This window comes from Bombus affinis, chromosome 5, assembly GCF_024516045.1.
Source record: "Bombus affinis isolate iyBomAffi1 chromosome 5, iyBomAffi1.2, whole genome shotgun sequence".
Classification (NCBI taxonomy): domain Eukaryota; kingdom Metazoa; phylum Arthropoda; class Insecta; order Hymenoptera; family Apidae; genus Bombus; species Bombus affinis.
In genome coordinates, this window is record NC_066348.1 from 16,874,529 (window position 1) to 16,895,069 (window position 20,541).

The 20,541-nt window shown below is 49.4% G+C and overlaps 1 protein-coding gene across 1 annotated transcript; it reads right to left on the reverse strand.

Moving 5' to 3' along the window:
• Positions 1 to 184: 184 nt before the first annotated feature.
• LOC126916781 (zinc finger protein ZIC 1-like) lies at positions 185 to 6,462 on the reverse strand. Its single transcript, XM_050722934.1, has 3 exons — positions 4,734 to 6,462; positions 2,578 to 2,721; positions 185 to 2,496 (listed from the first exon to the last, which is right to left on the reverse strand). The coding sequence occupies exons 1-3, from the start codon at positions 5,114 to 5,116 to the stop codon at positions 1,236 to 1,238; spliced, it is 1,788 nt and encodes a 595-aa protein (XP_050578891.1). The 5' UTR covers positions 5,117 to 6,462; the 3' UTR covers positions 185 to 1,235.
• Between the last annotated feature and the right edge of the window lie 14,079 nt (positions 6,463 to 20,541).

Sequence of the window (20,541 nt, forward strand, 5' to 3'; positions counted from 1 at the left end):
TGACTGATGTCAATATCGAACCAACCTGTTTTGGCGATATTTAAAAAGAGAGAAATTTTTTATAGTCGCGGAATATGACCGCGACTCATATTCTTTCGTCGATGTTATCAAAAATGCGGTTATACAATACTTCCGACATCGAGGGTAAGATGAAACTTGTTATGTGCTAAGAAAAAAATAAACATTTTTTACATAAATAATGTTTTTATTGAATAGTTTAATGTCGTTAAACACGCTTTTCTCATTGCAGTACTTTCCTTCATACGTCTAACATCTTGAATACCTTATACATAATACAACTTTATATACATATTATACATAGATGTTGAACATTACATATCGGATCACTTCTTTCGGACACATTATGATACAGCGGTCGTTTGACCGTAATGTTACTTGGGAGTTTTATGAAACACGTACCTCGCATGTTCTTATTTACTGTACTTTACTCTATTTTGTTTGTTAGGTTTTGGTTTAACGTGTGTATATACAGGTATCGACGATGATTTCGTTCTAGACGATCGTTCGAACTACCCGTAAATCTAAATCTGAGACTCTTCTAATTACGTTGCTAAAGGAGTTATTAACGAATTAAGATTGAGCAAACCTCATTCGATATCAAACTATTTCTGCTTCGACTAACTTCATCGTTCGACAGACATTAACGTATTACAATATATTTGGCTTCACAGTCTGACGAAAACGGACAACTTTCTTTTCGCCAACACCAACCTTCCTTCAAACCGATACATTTTATCAACCGTTATCTCCCTCTACTATTAATCGACTTTTATAGTTTTTAGTTATCATCGAATCGAATAAACTAGGCAAAAATAATAATCCTCAAACGTTTTATGCAGCCTCGCTAATCTCGAAAAACTAATTTGATGTAAAATGACGGAAGTAAAAACCATGGCCCGAGTAGAAATTCAAATTCAAGAATGTTCAAAGTCGCCCTGGATTTATAAAAATATCGAATAAGACGTTAGGACCTAAGAATATTTTTAAATTATAAAAATAGACTCGCTAAAGAGTACGGAGACTCGAGGCACTCGATTCCAGGACGGCCTTGAAGATGTTCGAACTCTGGCCACGGTCGATAGTTTAAGACATCCGCTTCTCCAGAATTTAAAAAATTCATCGATTCGTTGCGAGAAAAATATACCTACAAAGTTCTGAGCGTTCTAATTTTACTCGTTGCAACGCTAACTTCGATACGACGTGAAAAATTCTCCTTATTTATTGATTGTCAAATCCAATGGAAGATCCTGCTCCATCTCTACCACATTCTCGTTCTTAACTCGAAGGTCTTGTCCGCAGGTATTGTTCGTGTCCACGATGTTGCCCCACATATTCTGCAATCCGTATTGCAGATCCACCGTGCCCAACAGGTGTCTGAACAGAGGATTCTGCGTCTTGAGGATCAAATCCGACAGGATCTTCGTTTTCTCCAAGATATTGTCGTTACTGTGCACGCAACATTTGTGACGACAACAGCAATCGGTGGTGTCTTTGCACATATCCTCCTTGGTCGGTATTTGCTCGACCTCCATTTTCAGGTCTTCCGCTCGTTTTATCACAGAATGTCTCACTGGATCGCAAATAACGACGTTCTCCTTTTTGCAGGGCGTGCTGTTGATAATCGACTCGATGTTCCTGTAATCGACCGTGCTGACCTTATTGGGGCATTCGATGGATTCCTCGATTTTGATGGGCGTCGACTGCATTCCGATATGAGGCAACGTGTCGGGGACATGGTGCGGACTGGTCTGAGGCGAGACCGACCGAACCGATTGAGGTGGGCTCTCCTTGATGATCGGGTTGTTGGATACGTACATGGGATTCACCTGAATTCTGTCCGGTATTATGTAACTCTCGTCGTAAATTCTCGGATAGATCTTCACTTCTTGTTCGTAGGCCTTCCTCGGCGTGATGTGCTCCTGTTCCTTGCGCTGATCTTGCAGGTTGTACATGTTATTCCACTCGACGAAATTCCTTTGCTCCTCGAAGCTATTGCTGGCCTTTGGACTAGACCCTGATATGCTGCTCTCGATGCTGCTGTCTTTCTTGTCGGACGACTCGGAATGGGTACTGCTGCTCTGCTTCTCCGGCGTTACGGTATCGAATCTCGCCTTCTCCTGTGAATTGTTTTCCTCGAAACTCTTCTCTTGCACCTTGTCGTTATTATTCACGTAATGTCTGTAGGTTTTCACGTGTTTACGCAGGGAGGAAGGATCGGTGTACCTCTTGGGACAGCCAGGTACCTTGCAGCAGTAAGGCTTGTCCACGGCGTGAGTTCTGGTGTGCTTGAACCTGTCCGAGGAGTTGGAGTAAGCTTTGTTGCAGCCTTCGACGGGGCAGACGTAAGGGCGTTCACCGGTATGAGAACGAGCGTGAATCTTCAGGTTTTCCGCTCTGCTGAAGCTTTTGTCGCATTGGAAACAGTGATGCGGTTTCTCGTTCGTGTGCGTTCGAACGTGGACCAGCATCTTGTACCTGGATAACGAAAAAAGTAGCGAGGTAAAACTCGAAACTCGATCGGTTTTAAATTCTAGAAAAATAAGAAGAAGGTTTTACCTGGCGTTAAATCCACGTTCACCTCTGGCACACCCTTCCCAGCCACAGTAAAAAAGACCACGTGGCCCCGGCGCAGCATGAAGTCGCGCAACGTGTCCTGCCAGCTGTTCCAAGGATGTGAACCAACGACCACAATTTTGCCATCTGCGAATTGGAGCAAGACGCGTTAGCCTTTGGTCTCGCCAGTACAATTTTAATTCGACTCGCTGTGTCGTCCGTCAGTATCGGGAACGTAAGTAACTACGTATCAAGCGATCGCACGGGAATAGTCGCGAAACGTTTAGGGCTATTGATCTTTGATCGCTGAATCGTTCCTATCAATCGTACCGTTCATAAGATAATTATCGTTTAAGGCCAATATCTCGAACGTTGTATTCTTCCCGTCAATCGATCTATTTATATTACTTATTCTCCCTGTCGCTCATATACCGGGAGTTTCTAAATATAACCAACACGCGCGAGAAGGGTCGCCCCGTGCATCTTGATCGTTCGATCGATTCGCGCGTCGCTATCCCTACGCCTCGAACTCGAGAGAAACGCTCGTAAAACCTTCGAAAAGTCTCGTTCGCTTCGAGATCGACTCGAGTTCTTCCTTGGTTTTCAAGGTTGCGCCGCCAGTAGCATGCTATCGCGTGAACCAGAGCCGACGTACATAAACGTAAATAGCGGGATTGAAACGACGCGACGCGGGCGTTCGGTTGAAATATCGACGCGCGATTTGCGTCAAGAACATCCGTTCAACCGATCAATTGATACCAATTCCGTCCGTTGTGCAATTGGCGTCGCTTGACACCAGTTTATCTGGACACATGGGCTTTGATACCATCGCAGCGAACGACGTCGCATCCGTGAACGATATGATCGCGTAAAAGGTTGCGGATCAAGGCGATGGCAACCAATCCCTCGGAACCGCTCTTACGTACTCGCGTAATCGTCGGTAGAATTTTCTCGCTTTTATCAGACTCACGTTCGCGATCCTGCGATTTCACGGAAAATTCAGCGTTTATCGAATTTCAAGGAAAGCGAAAGATTCGGCGTGTGACGCGTACGAGCATCGCAATTACAACGATGCGACGACAACATCGTCCACGATTGCCACGGTGATAACAAAGCAGGCATTCCCGAGTGCACGAGGCTACCACATGCAAAGCGCGAACACGTAACGAGTTGTTGACGCGATAAACGATCGCACCGTTTCGCCAACCGAAATCTTCTCAACGAAGCAGAACGCGAATCGAGCCCGCGAATGCCATCTTACCGTGTAATCGCGTATCGTTATTTCAGGGTTATCGAAATTTGACATTTTTTTCTAATATGGTAATCACTTAGATTCGTTAACCGCTTCTATATCTTGCTATCCCCCACGCTATAATTGCTTTACTTATTTTTATACTTTGTCTTTTTTCTCTTTCCAACTTGTGGCTCTCGCGCTTGCTGGATTCTTGTTCGAGTCTGTGAAACTTGATAAGGTGTTTCCCTCGATCGATTCGCGCGAATTTCGATCGAAGAACCTGGCTGCTAGACAGACGACTTTGGAGTCTCGGTCGAATCTAGCGGCAAGGGGAGAGCAAAGAAAGAGAAGGAAAGACGTGGAAAAAGAGCAGAGTGCCGTTTGATATCGCGACGGATACGGGAAACTGGTTAGAACCGGAATGGGACGCGTGCTGCGAACGTAACCGCGCGCGCGCGCGCCACGGATAAATTAGCGTCACTTAAGAGAGTCGCGCGTGAATTGCGCGCGTTTCGCGTAGAAACTGATCGTCGGTGACCACCGTCGACTGAAAACGTTCCTCGTGTGAAAAAGGCGAACGAAGCGGAAAGCAAACGAAGCAAAGAGTCGCCCGAAGCGAGTCGTTTGGACGAAGGACGGGGAAAAGAAAACGTAATTGCGCGTTAAGCAATTTTTCTGATAACGAGATGCACGACCGAAAATAAACAGGCGTTTCAGACTCGGTCGGGTCTGACATATCCGCGTTCGATTTAGATAACGATCGCGTATTCGCAAATTCTGTTCCGCACAAGCGTACGGTAACACTGGGCGTTGGCAAAATATCTTTACTACTCGAACGAACAGCATCTCGAATTGTCTCTGAAAATTTGTAACGAAACTCTAGCTTAGAACTATTTTAGAATCGAAATAGCGGCGTATAATTTACCTGCATTTTAGTTGAGCATTTTCGCCACGTCGAATGGAGCCAAGTTCCAAGCTGGAGTTGGAGGCGTCCGAGTCGCTGTGAGCTGGACTAGGTGGTCCACCGTTTGCCAACCCATCCGGCGAGACTCCCAAACCCGGTATCACAGCCGACGGGGAAGTTGCGAGTTCTTCCTCGATCGGCATGCTTCGTGGCCAAACCGGAAGGTCCAGCGGTGCTTGTTGTTGCAGGCTGAGGCTCTCGTAGTAGCTGGGGTTTGGGCTGGTCGAGTAACCGGAAATCGGGCTGTAAAAACCCGGCACCACTCCTAGCAGCGTGCCCGGATAGCGAACAGAGCCGTACGGACCAACGTGGCTTGGCATTCTACCCGGAACGTAAACGATCATGTTTATTCTTTCTTGTATTTATCTGTTCCCTTTAATTTCGTTATGTCGAGGAACTCGCCAATTCGATCGAAAAACGTGCAAATTTTCCTGATACCGGATCGCCGTGTACGTTGCCTGGATCAACGAGAATTATGGTGAGAAAGGATCGGAAAAATTGAAAAACTATCGCGTTTACTTTGACGGACAATTTGATAGAATTTGGAATGGATTTGCAGGATGGAAAGGAGCACGTTTGAAATACGTAAGTTTTAGGAATGTAATCTTGTTTCATCGGCTGCCTATATCTATCTGGCTGTGATCGACTCGTGCCACCCGTTGATCGGAATCGTCCTTTCCTCGAATCGCGACCTCAAACGCCTCCGAAAATGTCGTCTTATCAACGAGTTTCGAAGGTGACGTCTCGTTTACCTCAATTCGTAACGAACAGAGAGAACGATCGGCGCATCGATGAAAATCGCGAACAAGACTTTCCAGGTCTTGCCGTATCCTCGTCGGCTCTCTTTCGAACCTGGTCGCGCTTTCGATTCCTTTTCCTGAACACCGTCGCCAACGACAAGTCGAGCACGGCACAGTACGCTCACATACACACTTTCGCCGTAGCGCGCACACTTTTATCACACTTAGTCCGAGTCCGTATCGTCAGATGTACTTGAACCGGTTCGACTTGAGTATACGGTAGCTCAGGAATTGTTTGCTGTACTCGATCGAGAACATAACTAGGCTGGCCCGTGACAGACTCATCAAACGCGAACACCCTTTCCTCGTGGAGGCCGTCGCTTTCGCCGAACGATACCACCGATTCGATTTGCAGCCCCGATCGAATCGACTTGAGGCTTCCGTGGCGCACGGAACAGCCCCCTCTGATGCCTACTGCTGGTCCGTCAAACGCTCCAGAGATCGGCTCCTGTCCACGCTAGAACAACGTCGCCTCCATCTTTTCGTTTCTCTTTCCTCGTATCTCGTCGCTCGATCTCTCCGCCTCGACTTCCCTCTTTATCTCGCAGCGAAGATCTCGGCTCCGGTTGGCAGCGTGACGCGTCGATGATCAGGTGGTCAGAGTTACCCCCCAGGGACGTCGATGAATCGCGTACCACGGTGGTCGACTACTGGCGCAGACGCGTATCGATGATCCTCGTCGAGTAACTTAAGAGCCAAAGACCGATAGACGGAGAACGCGCAGCGTAGGACGGAGAAGGGAGAAGAAAGCCAGTCGAAGAACAAGAGGAAGCCGTCTGTTGCGAAAAGGCTGCAACGAACGTGGAACTAATGTCAACGACGAACCAGCCGCTTTATATATAGCCGCGCTATCGTCGCCGATAACGTCCCACGCCTCTCCGCCCGGGCGCACTAATACACCGACGTTGATAACAACCAACTGCAATGCGTCAGTGGACGGAACAGTGTGGACTTACCGATATCTTCGAAAGCAACGTTGGATAACTCGTTATGTTACGGAAGATGAAAACGGCGCCAGTTTTGCCAACATTTGGAATTTACAGGATGATCGATGATTGTTTGTCGGTAGTTTATCTCGAAAGCCAATGCGCTTCGACAAACACGATTTATACGAACAATTCGTCGAGTAACTTTTCTTTTTTATTTTCTATATTTACGTGTCCAAAAACTAAAGAATATATCGCTACTCTCAAAATCTTCTAATTTGTTGCGTCTTCGAGTAACGTACGACAGCTAATGTTTCGAGGAATCGTAGATCGTCAAGCTATCTCGAAATAACTCGGAATTCTCGAAACTCGGACGTCAGCTGGATTATTCGAACGACGCCACGTTTAATCATCGGTAGCAGCTTCTGAATCGATCTGTAACCAGTCGTTGCGACGAAAATCGATGGTTCTGTGCCTCGAGCGAGGAAAAAGATAACGACAGGTGCTATAATCGTTTAGGATTCGCACCCGTGAATCCTATTCAATGTACCTCTTTCCCCGCCATGTGGATGAGAACAAAGTTCTGCGTAGGTATCTCTGAGAAGCCTGCGCAACGTTATCGCGACTCGCATTAACGCGTTACCGCGAATGGGCGCTCGCAAGCTGAGTCAATAGACCTCGACTCGAGTAATTCCCTCCCACAAGTCAAAATTTCAGCATCGCAAGTAGCACGTGGTCGCACCGTGGGTGGGCCCCCTCGCGCTTACGTTTCAAAATCCTTCGTTGGACCAAGGTCTCGTCGCCACCATGCACGGACGCGTGTTCTCCATAATCGTATCGTAACGATATTAACGATCGTGATTCGATCGACGATAATCGGGGGCCAGCCGATTCTTGGACGGAGAATCGCGTCGATAAAAGTTAGAACGGAGGGATCGTGAACCGATCGTCGGAGCGTAGCCGGCCCTATCGAAAGAACATGCGAGATAAAATTCGTCGAGTACGTTCGAACCGCGACGATTTCAAGGAAGAAGAAGGAATTTGTCACGGAATAGCGACGGGCAAATAAAACCGGGCCCCCTCTACGAAGTTTCAGTGGAAGAAGCGGCGAGGTGCGTCGCAGTAAACGTCTGACGTCGAGCCTCGAGCTATCTTAACGAAGAAAAAATTTCTAGTTACGCAAGCGTTCTCGTCACGGACCACCAATCGCGACGGTTAGTTGTCTCGCAAGCGCTGCCGGATTCGCGGTATCGAACAGATTACACGAAACTAATCGCGTTCGACGCGAGTAGGAGGCAGCTGCTCGAAAGCCGAATATGTCCGTGGGTGCATTCGGATCGGTCGAGACGATCGATTCGAGCCCGTTTCCGTTGATGGGCCGACCTTGAATTTATTCCGATCCTCTAGCGTTCGATCATCGCGCGCAAACAACCTCGCGTGCGACTAAAAAGATCAACGAGCCGTCAATAATCATCGTGGGTTCGATCATGGGTTCGAGCGATCGCGTATCGCTGGTATTACAGAGTTAACCGACTCGGATCGTATCTACGACGATTCTCAACGTTACCGAAAATATCTTACGAATGTCAATGGAAATATCGATAAACTATATAGTGTGTCAAGGTTACGATTACGAGAATCATCTGGCTTTTGCTTTCGAACGAGCAAACAAGAATTGCTTACGAAACTATCTTCGAGTGGAAAGCGACGTTTCCGCGGCAGATGCGCGCCAACCGACCCTGAACGTTACGATAAATGGACCATTCTCTGCGAAATGAAAAATCGAACGTCGCTGTTCGCTCATTCCCCACGGTTCGATCTTTCGCGAACAAAACCAGGGAAACTAGGCGAGATTTGTGACCCTTCGAAAGCGGACGAACTTTACGCTCCATGAGAAAATTTCCAACTCTCTTCATAGCGTTCTTCGAGGACGATCCTTCGATTAATTTTACCGCGTCTCCTTTGTTACAGGCAAAATTTTGGATTTTCGCGCGCAAGTACCTATTCGCCAATTTCGGATCGAACGGTCTCCGGCCTTCGCGGAGTAATTTATCGATGCGAAACGATGGACGTTTCTTCGTCAGGATGCTAATCGAACGGCAATCTAATCTGGAATCGCGGGTCAGAATTGGTCTCGTGCGCGTTGGTAAACAAGCGCCAGAGTCAAGATCAAGATCCACCTGTTGCTATCAGCGGCAGTGGTTCTCAACCGGTTTTTAAGGCAAACTTTCGTTGTAGCATCTTTTCTTCTTTCTTATCTGTATCGCGACGAAAACATTCTATTTCGATCGATTTACGCGCTAAATAACACGGTAATCCAGATAAGCGTAGAAAAGAACGGCGATGCATTTTTCGTCGCGGTGTTGTTCGCATTTTTTTAACCTTGCGTGTATCGGATTTTTCTGAACGATCGATCATGCCAGCGGGGTACTCGAGATTGTCGAAGAACCGACGCTCACGATCTTCGTAAGAGGAGAAAAGCTATCTACGTGAGAAGTGGCACATCTCGCTGCTTGTTAGATAAGAACACCGCGGGTGGTTCTCCGATATTGCTCGTGGCAAGATACGAATTTTGACATAGCACAAGCAGTATGTTGTTTCGCGTCGTTATCACGCTGTGATATCGCCGATAGTTGCGGCATACGAGCGATTCGAAAAAGTTACTTCTTTCCCCCCTTCGGAATCACGCGTTCGCTTCGTTCCACGTATCGTTCACCGTCCAACTTGCGTTACGTCGCAAGAAGCCATATCGTACACATTGTACACACGGATGAAAGAAACTACGCTCGTGGAGAGATTAAGAAACGATCAAGAAGGCATTAGGGGGTTGGACGTAATAAGGGGACGAAGAGTGGTGGCGCGAGCGACATCCTGATGGCGACACGGCAGATGCCAGACGAAAGATAGACGTTAAAAGGAAGAAAAAAATTAAGGATTTCCCGAGGAGCGCGGGCTGCCATTGTCTGTCGATCTTAACTCGAGGATGATCAACGTCCGGTATATACCTGGTGTCTCGACTTTCATCCGATCGTATCTTATAAATTTTCGGCACGACGCTTTTCATTTTTCCGTGACAATTCGATCGACGTGTACAGATATACAAGTTGACGAGTCGCGACGTCCATTCCGCATTGACGACGATACCGTATACGGTGTGTTCGCGCGCGATGTTGGCAGAGCAGCGTTACCAATCTGTTTAGAAGCGTTTATCGCTAGATCTAAGATCTCGGATATCTGGATACGCGAAGTTGGACGAATAAATTTATCGTCGATAACCACGAACAACCGTACATAAAACGTATAGCAGGTGGTTCGCCATCGATGGATCGTGTCGTGTGAAACGCGCGAAAACGAAAATTTCCAAGAAGCGATTTCGACGATTCGGCATCGTGAATGGTTGCGCGGAATCGTGATACCGGCTGCCGGCCTTAGATACCCCCAGCGGCTCTACGCAAGGATATTAACGAATATGGTACCAACAGCTTTCTCTCGTCCCTTGCACCGGATGGATTGCCACCCCTCGTCTCGCATGACACCCCACGGACCGAACTGCCGGCGTCGGCGCGCTTTGATCTCGAAGAACGCGGCGAACAGGTAGAAGAGACGGAGAAAAGGAAGGGAAAGGATGAAAAGGTCGAAGGAGAAAGACGGACAGCCAAAGACGGAGATTCCAGCGGGACCAATGAGATCCGGACCCGGCTCTAAACTCGAGAAAATATGTTCGGAGTTTTTAGATTGAGATCCGCCGGAGATAGCCCTTTCCCTTGATCCTTCCACCTCTCCTTCGTTCTCCTTCTCTCTTCCTTTTTCTCTCTACTCTCCGCGTACCTCCTTGTCGCGCAGCTTACGCGTCCATGGAACGCCGAAAGAGGTTTCTCCACCCTCTGCCCCCACCGTCAGCCTCTCCGATCTTTCATTTAGATTTGATTTCGGTATTCCACCGGCGAAACATCTTCCACAGGCCCAGAGGGAATTTCCGAGATCCCCGACTCGCCAACGAGAGAATCGTTTTCGGTAGCTCGACGCGGTCTTGTCTTTTATTTACTAATGGACATGGGCACCGGATCGGTATCCAAGGCCTCGCGCACGAATTATAGCTTTCCTCGAGCAACAAGGGGATTACGGAGGAAACACGATTCATCGGCTAGTTTAAAGATCCGTCGTCGTCTGTTGGGAGTTTGGTCGAAGGTAGAAGAGAAGGACGCGGCGGTTCACGGACCTCCAAGCAAGAATTTACACGGCACCCGTGTGTTTGCGGCGTTTTAACTCGCACCAAAGCAACGAAACGCATATATAGAACGCGTGGCACTTTGCGTGTGGCTGCCGCTACAGAAATACCCTGTGAACAGAGAGGGTGCAGGGTATCGAAGCTCGCGAGGACGGTAGAGGGTCGCGCAGTCGGTGGCGCAGCAGGGGTTGAAATTCCCGTGGTTCGATCGCGGTACCGCGTCGTCTAACGTAGACGTCCTCGGCGCACATTTTTATTCGATCGCGCTGTTGGGGGTCGGAACGATCGTGGTTCTGCTCTTTTTTTCTCTCGCTGCCGCGCCGGCAACCGATACCGACGCGAGCCTCGAGTGCCGTGAGAGAAGCACGGCCGTCGAGGGAAGACCGTCGTGGCCTCTCGTCTTTCGCGACGGCCAACGCCGATGTATTCCGTGAAACCCCCGCGGTTACTACCTTCGATGACTCTCCACGCTACTTCGATCCCCGTTCGATCGATCTCATTCCCGGCAAATTTCGCCTACGAGTGCTTCCTAGCCGAAGCGTTTCCGTTTCTTTCCCACAACTCTCAGCGAAGTGACCAACGTCGGGCTGCCGGCTTACGATCGATCGACGATCAGCTTTGTCTCACGGAACGGAGTTTGGACTAATTCGAGTGCAACCACCGGATCCGTCTCTACTTATTAAGCGAACTCGAGGAACCCTAGCCATCGTCGAACGATTTCGTCTGAATGCCGAGCACGGACCCTCCAACGGTCTAACAGTTCCGATTATTCCCTAGCTTTTCTCGAACGCGAGAAGAAGGAAGGCGTTGCCGGGCGTCTCAGCCAGGTAGCCGAACCAATTAGAATAATTGTCGTCTCTCGAACGATCGTTCTTCGGTTGAACCCGTCTCGAGGATCGCGTCACTCGCACGGAATCCACGGAACCACGGCCGGGAGAGTCGAACCGCGGTGACCTTGCGGGGTAACACGAGATGGGCGACGAGGACGCCGCTGGGGATGAACGACGTATCCTTTGGTGATTTATCACGTTTCAGGATGGAATATTAATATCGGTATGGCGTGCGCCTCCGGTCCTTTTCCAGGCGTCACGAGCGTCCTCGATCGCGCACACCGAGTCGCATCGAACCACCGTGCATCGTGTACGTGTGCACACGTCTCTGGATCACGATGCACGCACACAACTTCTCCATAGGTATTACGAACGGGACAGAGGATAGCTACCGGTCACAGCAGGAGAGCACGCCGGGGGTCCTCTACCTCTCTGCCGACTCGAACCTTGCTACCGAGAAAGAAGCGAACTTTCGTTTCTTCTCTCTTTTCCTCTCTTCCCTTCCCCTCCCACTCCCCTTCCTCTTCCCCTTCGCTCCCCTCCCATTCCCAGCCCTTCGCTCCTCCGCGGCTGTCTCTTCTTCTTATTCTTCTTTCTCCTCTTCGTGGTCCCGCTTCGCGTTCCTCCCGTTCCCTTCCCGGCGACGGCGCTACCGTCTGCTGATTCGTCGAGCCTGTGCGGTCACGTGACCGCTTTATAAGGAACACGGCGCCGTCGATCGCGACACTCGCCCGTTGCGCTTCCTTTCGCAAGTTACCTCTTCTCCTGGCTTTCCTACGTTTCGCGTTACACACACTGTGTTTGCTTTCGATTTTGCAACACCTGTCTTTGGAAGCTCGTTAACATCGATGACTAGGCTAAGATGGCAGGTTCTTATCCGCGTTATCAACGTTTCGCTTCACGTTGTGTTGACGCTTTCCAGTTCACAGCCGACGACGAGGAGTCGTACAAACAACAACATCGCGATTGCATCTATCTTATCGCCCTCTTTAAACGCAGCAACGAACGGCTATGTATCGCGCCGCTACTGGGACGATCGCGAGATAACGCTTTATTTTTCTATAAGGATGTTTGTAGTCGGCTCGAGATGATCGAGCACGCGATAACAGGCTGAACGGCAGCCGGCTGAACCTCGATCGAATTCCAGTCTAGACGCGAACGTAAATAAATCGACGTCGAGTTCGATCGGACGCGTTCAACTTTGCTTGAAGAAGCCAATACAACGAGAACATTCGGCCCGAAAGCTTGTCGCTTTACGCGTTCGTCTCATCCATCGAGTCAGCGCGCTCTCCCTTCGAGCTTCTCGAAAATCTCGTTGACCTTTCCAGATCTCGGATTATTAGAAAACCGCGAGAAATGGCGAGCCGCGAACAACGCTCTCGACCGTTAGATTTTCTCACGCGCGATACACCGATTCCGCGTTAAATATCGCGCGTGAACCGAATCGCGTCGTCGATCCTCCGCTCGCGACCGTTATTCCGAACCGTGTTTCTCTACGGCCGTACGAACACCGACGAGAGACTCGTCGAAAACGTCGCTGTGTTTCACGCGACGAATACGAAGAGCGATGGGCGCGCGACGCGCGATCTCGTTCGATAAGCCCAATTACGAAGAGGCGAAGAAGATGGATGCGTGGAAGTTACGGGAACGACGCGAACAGCGGCTGGGTTACGAAGTTGCTAGTCCGAGGGCATCGAATTCAAGAACCGACAAGACGAGCAAAGATCGTTTAGATCACGTGAAGAGAGAGCGCGCGAGATAGGTGGTTCCACTCGCCGAGGCAGGAAGAAGATCGAGAAGAAGCCCCCGCGGCGGGAGGTTTTAATCTTCAATTCCGAAAATCAACGTAATGTATTCCTCCCCGAGGGACTCGGCCTGTTCCCGACTTAGAACAGGAGGGGGAAGTACGAGGGAGACGAGCGCAACCTGTAATTTCAACGCGAGCGGACTAAGTCGTCGGTAATATGGGAACCCAGAGCTGGTATAACGGCTCATTTCCATAATTCGTTCTTTAAGCATCATTTTTAATAGGCCCCTGGCGCCGAGCGAACAGGGCTTTAGCTTCTCTGTCTTCTTCTCTGTCCGTTTCTATCCGTTGTTCGTTTCTCCGAGTCGACAACGACGGCTTAAGGTCCAGAGACGAGTCACCGGCAGACCCCCGTCGAGACTACACAGTGTCGCTTAAACTTCCGTTGCCCTTTATCCGTGACCCCGATGACATCTTCATCGCGTGTTTCATTCGCTACGATAGCGACTCCACTCCCGCCGCACCTCACTAGGAAGTTGTAAAGCTCCTCCAGCGTCGTAACGATGCGATCGGTTAACGGTTTGCCGCTGCCTCGGCTACGATATGTTGTTTTCTTCTTCGCCGTTTAGCCTTTCGGCGTTTAAATGTTTAAAGTTACGCCGGTACAGAGTTACCCGATGAAAAGATAGAAATTGTCGAGAATCGTTCGACTAGAAACGCGTACGGCTATTTCAGAGTATTTTCTTCGTCGTGAACGTCGTTGAACCATCCGGGGGAGACCGTGAGTTTTACCTTGTCCGAGAACCTGACGGGACCCCTTGGATGGTTCACGAGGTCAAAAATAAACAGGCAAAGTTTTACTTTCCTCAAACACGTTTCGTGGGCCCCTCCCTGTGGGCCGTGCCGGTTCCGAACATCCAAACGTCCTTCGCACGTTTCTCGATTTCTGGAAGGAAGGCAAGTATGCGCGCACCGGATAGCAAGGAAAATATTTGCCAACTTTCCCCTGTTTACTCGGCTTTTTGCCGTACAGAGATTCCTCTTCGTCGTTTCACGAATTTTTCCGCCAACGAGCATCCTAGATCTATGGAGATCAGCGGCGAACAAAAATCTGAGTCCCGAGCAGGGAGAATTTATCGGTTCTCGAATACGGTCGATCGGACGTTTCTGAGAATCCCTCGGACCTTCGATCTCTACCATACGCGACGAGGCAGCCAGAGTTCGCGCATCTCCCGAAGGGTCTTTAATCTCGCTGTTCAACCCGCCCCCGAGACCTGACAATTAATCACGAATTTCACACCACGATCGGAGCGTAGAGAAGAAAGGAAGGCAGAGGAAAGGTGGGAGGATTCTTCGAGGCTTCTTTGCCGCGTCTCAACCGGACCTACGCGGTCCCGTGCAATGAATAGAACACACACCGCACCGAGGAGGGGAGCTCGAGCGTGCAACGGAACCGTGGAAGTTTGGTGTCGGTGAGACGAATCGCTAAACTGGGCTGCATTGACAAATGATTCGAACGGTTCGTGGCTACGAAACCGGAGGACCTCCCACATCGAGCCTGCACACGCTTCGTCCCTCGAGCTTTCGTGGTTCCTCGTCGTGCCTCCCTTTCCCTCTTTCTCCTCTTTTCTTTCCGCTGCTCAAGGTTGCGGACACGTTCCCGAATGACACGGTCCTCCCGGATTAAAAATAGCATCACGACGACCAACTTGGACTCCGCGTTTTCGCTATTTCCTCTGCGTCCCAACGGCGGATCGTCGCAATCTCGGTTCACCGAACGTAAACGAGCTTCGACAGATTCGCGAGGCTGTAGGTGCGTGAATCTGGCCGAAAGTTCGTAAATTTTGCAAGGCTGCACGATAACGCGTGGCTCGTGGTCGTCGTAACCGTTCCTTAGAAATCCGCTCGAACCCACCGGCTCTTGCGAGAATCCCCTAGCTAATTGGTTCTTTCTGAGCGAAGCTCTTCGATTCGCTAAGATGGTAGGATAAAAAGATCAAACCTTCCGATTAGAGAAGCGATTATCCAACTACCCAACGAGTAGAAAAGAGTAGCATAGAGAGAGACGGCGTGTGATGGGTACGTATCGTTCAACGATATGCCACTTCGCTACGACAATCGCACGTTCGTTCGCCGAAGAGAGTCGCGACCTACTCGAGACGTAAATGTTTCTATATATCGTAACAAATTGGCCGGTTTAGAGACTTCTTGGGTCGATATACAACGTGTACGGGATCAGGGAGCGGAAAGTGGCACGAAACGCGCTAAGACGAAAAGAGAAAAGAATTGAACGCGGACGTTGCGAAGCTCTATAGGGGGTCGGTGTAGCAAGGGACGAACAGGACTCCTCTTACAAGCTGTCCCGGTTGTTATAAGTACGCGCATAGAGAGCTGGCCGAACTGCTCGATGCTTATGGTGGTTCACGTGGGACGAGACGGCGGTGCGACGCAAGACACCGTAGCATACCACACACAACGCGACACCTCGGCTCCGAGTTGACCGAGGACTCCACGAGGACCACACACGAAGGATCGCCCTTCCTCCCCTCCCTCCCCCTTCCCTCCCGCTTTTTCTTTCTCCGTCCACACCACCATGGCCTTCCTCCTTCCATCTTCCATGCGAAACCAAAGAAAAAAAGCCGGCAGCCCGAACGGGAGAAGGACGCGCGAGCGAGCGAGCGAACGAGCGAGCGAGAGGCCGACCGTCTGAAAACCGAGAGGAGTCACTTAACCACCTTGCTATTAAACGCGCCCGGGAAGTAGCCATAAAGGCGCGATACGCTCGCGAACCGGCTCGTTACGAAATCGCACTCGTGACATTGACCAGTGGCCGGAAGCGCGATTTTTTGCCGGATCGAGCGCGCACGTTGTTCGCAGAAACGTGCGATCAATTTCACCTCGCGAGGCAACTTGATTCGTGAGACGCGCAACGATCTGTTAAACGGCCAAATCGAAAGAGAGACGGAGGATTCGCCGATTCCGTTAATTCTCTTAGCAGATGGTACGCGTAACGCTCGAGTCTCTGGCCCTTTGCACGCACGTATCTCGCCACTCGACGTCTCGAGAACCCTGGGAGCCAAGTTCTGGCTTGAAATTCTTCCTGGTAGGCTAGCGATTCCTTTGGAATCCTAATATCACGATGTTGGCAAAACAGAATCGATGGGTGGTAGAGTCTTAGCGCGACGCCAACACACGAAGATCGAAAGGGACACGAAGCAACGAAGAAGAGACTCTACTCTCGAGAAAGATTTATGCGGGTTGAAAAGGTCGTCGGCTAGCAGTGGCTTTCTCAACAGGGGGTTTCCCGCATTGTTGCTAATTGCGCGTTTTAGCGGTGAAAACACCATCTTGGTGGTCCACTGTCACCTACGAACCAGCCATCATCCTCGAAGATCAGCCCGTAAACACTTCACAAAGGACCTTCCCTTCTATGACCGGCGTGCAATTCGCTTTTGCCAGCCGAGAAAAAGAGGAAAGGTCCGACGAGCTACGAAAACAAGTCATTGATCGGTTTATGGCGTGTTTCCGCACTTTTATAAACTCCCGGAGAATGCGTCTACGACGAAGGTAATAATACATCTCGAGAACTAGACGTATCGTGCATTCATCGTCGAAACATTTCCTAGGTAAAGTATCTTTAAACTAAACGGGTACGCGAGGGTCGTGAAGAAATCTTTGGACGTAAAGTCGAACAATCGTACGATCTTTTCAGCGTAAGCTAGCATGTTGGTAAATACAGGAAAAGGAAAGGACGGCTGGAAACGATTCATTGTTCGATTCGCTGGTGTGCGTTTCAGATTGGACCACGACCTCCGTTCACGAAGGCCAGCGCCGAGAGACCGAGGTTACATTTAAGTGCAATCGATGCAGACGGCTGGCAAAAAAGTCGCTGGAACGCAGGATGCGTCGAGCGCAATCAGAGTTCCGAATCGGAGCGCGGTGGGGCTACAACGATTCCGATGCCGAGTTTTACTAACGCGTTCCGATTCGAAACGAGCGAATGGAGGTGACCGACAAAAAGAAACTATCGGAACACGAACAATGCAGAGAACGGAGGAAGGTGTGCGTTGACGTTGCGCGGATGGAGGCCATCGACATCGATGATCGACCTTTGAAAGCTTTCCACGTACGTATTTACCATCCTCGTTTCATCGGTCACCGAAAAGTACCGAATTCTCCAAGAACGATATCGAGATGGAACGCGAAACGGATACTCTCTGTAAAGTTGAAACGTTTGGAAGGAAGACGAGGTACGCTTAGATAGACCCATTATTAAAACGAGGATACACCGCGACAAAGATTCGCGACGAGGGTTCCTTGACAAAAGGAACCGTTAAAGCATCGTCACTCCGCTCACGGACTCACCGGTTAGTCAGAAGTTGGCGGATTCCCACGTGGGACGCGCGTCGAAGGATGCGGGCCGAAAATATGCAAATTTATATTCGTATCCCGGGACACGATTCCTCATCCTGCCTGACTGGGCTGCCTGGTTTACTCACTTGCACGAACCTCGACGACCAACCTTCTTTTTCCCGCTGGCTGTCTCCCCTTCTTCCTCTCTTTCCTTTTCCAGTCATTACCATACGTGACCATAAATGAAACCTGTCTCCTCTATTCCCCCGTAACAATGGAACAATCACGACGAAGCACAAAAGGGGACTCCTATACGTGTCTACGTGGACATACATATGCATCTTCTCGGGGGCCAACTTTCCTTCGATTCCCTTCCACGTGCCCCGTTATCCTTCTTCGTTCGACCGCGCGAGAGAAGCGAAACTTGGCCGCCAACGGTCCTGCGACAGGATACCGGTTCATCCTGTATCCCGGACCGGGACGATTCGTCCTGCGACCGGGACACGTGAAGTGTCCTTTTGTCTAGCGAAGATTAGGCCCGTGAATCTGACTCCGAAAAGAACGGATCTAACGGTCGCGGGACTAACTTAGCTTCCTACGTGATCGCTTTCTTCCATATAATTTTTTATTTCGTCTTCTCTACGTTAACGGTCAAGGGATCGTGGAACCGGGGACCAGACCACGGACCAGTCGGAGGCTGAAAAATACGTTAGCTTCTTCCTGCTATGTAGTTTTCAAGGACTTTTGTCTAACGGACGAGATGAAATAGCGTCGTTGACAGTGGGTCGATTTAATATGCGAGAAACGTATATTTGACGCAAGAGATATAGCGAGGTAATAGATCGAGGTATTAATCGACGACACAATCGACGATCGCGTAAGCAATAGCATCTAGAGTCGTACGTATCTTGTATCAAAGCATCTGGAATCTTTGAGGATCATTTGCGCATATCGGTACATTTCATTTCTGTGTAACGTTTGTAACATAATCCTACTATCTCGAAGTCCAGATACGATTTTTTTAAACGTAACAAGGAAGAAATAATTCTGACTCGACATCGTACAATCCCGAACTATGTCTCGAGCTTCTTATCTTCCGCCATGTGTATCCTAAATTACTGTTTCGTCTCTCGAAACACGTAAACTTTAACGCCTGATCGATAACGCACCTCACCGTATCTTTTCCACCGGCAATACTCAGGCAACAAACACGAGTCCTTTCCTAATTTCGCATGTAGATTGCTTCTACGACATTCAGAGAGAGCGAGCGAGAGAGAGAGTGAGAGAGAGAAAGAGAGAGAGTTCCCTTTAAAATTTATCCCATCGGTAAGATAGGGACGATATTTCTGAACCTACCTACGCAACTACCTACGACCTAAACCATTCGAACGTGTTCTCACGACGAATCGGTCGTTTACCAGCATGCAGGTGTCGAGGCCCTGAAATTGTTAACAGGCTTCCGGTACTCGCGGCAAAAGTACGTTACAGCCGGAACATCGATCCCCGCCTCCCAGCTCTTCTCGATCTCGATTCGAAAGATCCAAACGCAGTCTAGACTCCCACACCTCCCAACGAGCCTGACCGATTTTTACGCAATCCCATTGAACATGACCTGCGGGTCATATTGTTGCATCGACGCACCGAATCGAGAGCTCGGGTCCTTTCTCCTCCTACCTGATCCGAGGATAATCCCATCCTGGGAGCATGGGGACATTGTCCCAGGGAACCTAGACCCCCCCATGGACTCGAAAATACCCTAACTATAGGGGTTTCACGATGAGCAGTCCTCCGTCTTCTTTCCTCGGATGCATCGTTGGCCGATTTTTCTCTTTTATCCGTCCTCCGTAGAGCGTCATTGTCACGCTGCGGCGAATCTCGCAGCGGTGACGTTCGTCACCCCCTATTTTTCTCGCGACAACGGGCCAAGAGGGAAGAGAGAATTGAATTTTCGGTATATGGGGTAGTCGGTACGTACAGCCGTCGCACAAATAGCGCAGGACAGGCGGCTGTTTGGAATTAGAAACGAACGTAGTGTATACATAAAACCAGGTAACGAATTTTCGAGCAACCTGGGAAAACAGTCAGGTCTAGAAAGGTTCAGGCTGGTGCTTTCTATACGGCTGATTAAAATACACGCGCGAGATTCCGGATCAATGGCGTGGGCGCGTAGATCTTTGGTCCGCGTGGGTCTTTCCATGTTTGGTCTCGGCCGTTCCTTTCCCGCTCGTGATATCTCGAGGATCGAAGAAAGGGAAGCGGGGTAAAGGATAGAGTCGTGCTCGTTGTCAATCTTCATTAATTAAAGCGAGGTCAAAATCGGGCCCAGGTCTGGTTCCCGTAGAGTTTAAAATCTAATCTAAGATCTAACCCGGTTCTCTCCCATTGGTTCCATTCTGTTTTGTTCCCTTTTTTCCACGTCTATTCGACGATCGAACGTATTACGGAGCAACGATAACCGAGAAATATCCACTTGTTGCGTCATTAAGATACAGGATAATTCACGACCTAATTCAAAAACTGCGAAGGTAACACTGTATCGATACGTTCGATTCGTTATTAGAAATTAATATCATCCCAGTGCAAGGACTGCACCGATCAGAGATTCGGACCTTCGGCCAATTTGATCAAGGGGAATTGAGATAAAGTGGAACACCGAAGGTTGGTATTCCATCTTATTGCTATTTCTTCGTACACGTTAGAGATTTCACTCGTGTTTAGGTAAACGGTGCATCTGTATGCGTATAAAATGGAAGTGAGATCGCGCGTTGTACAATGGGCTTTTTGGAGTTAACTGCGAGTTAAAGCGACTGCACCGATTCACCGACAAAACGAAATTCATGGAATCGTTTGTCGAAGGATTTGGCAGTCGTCGAGCGAGCGACACC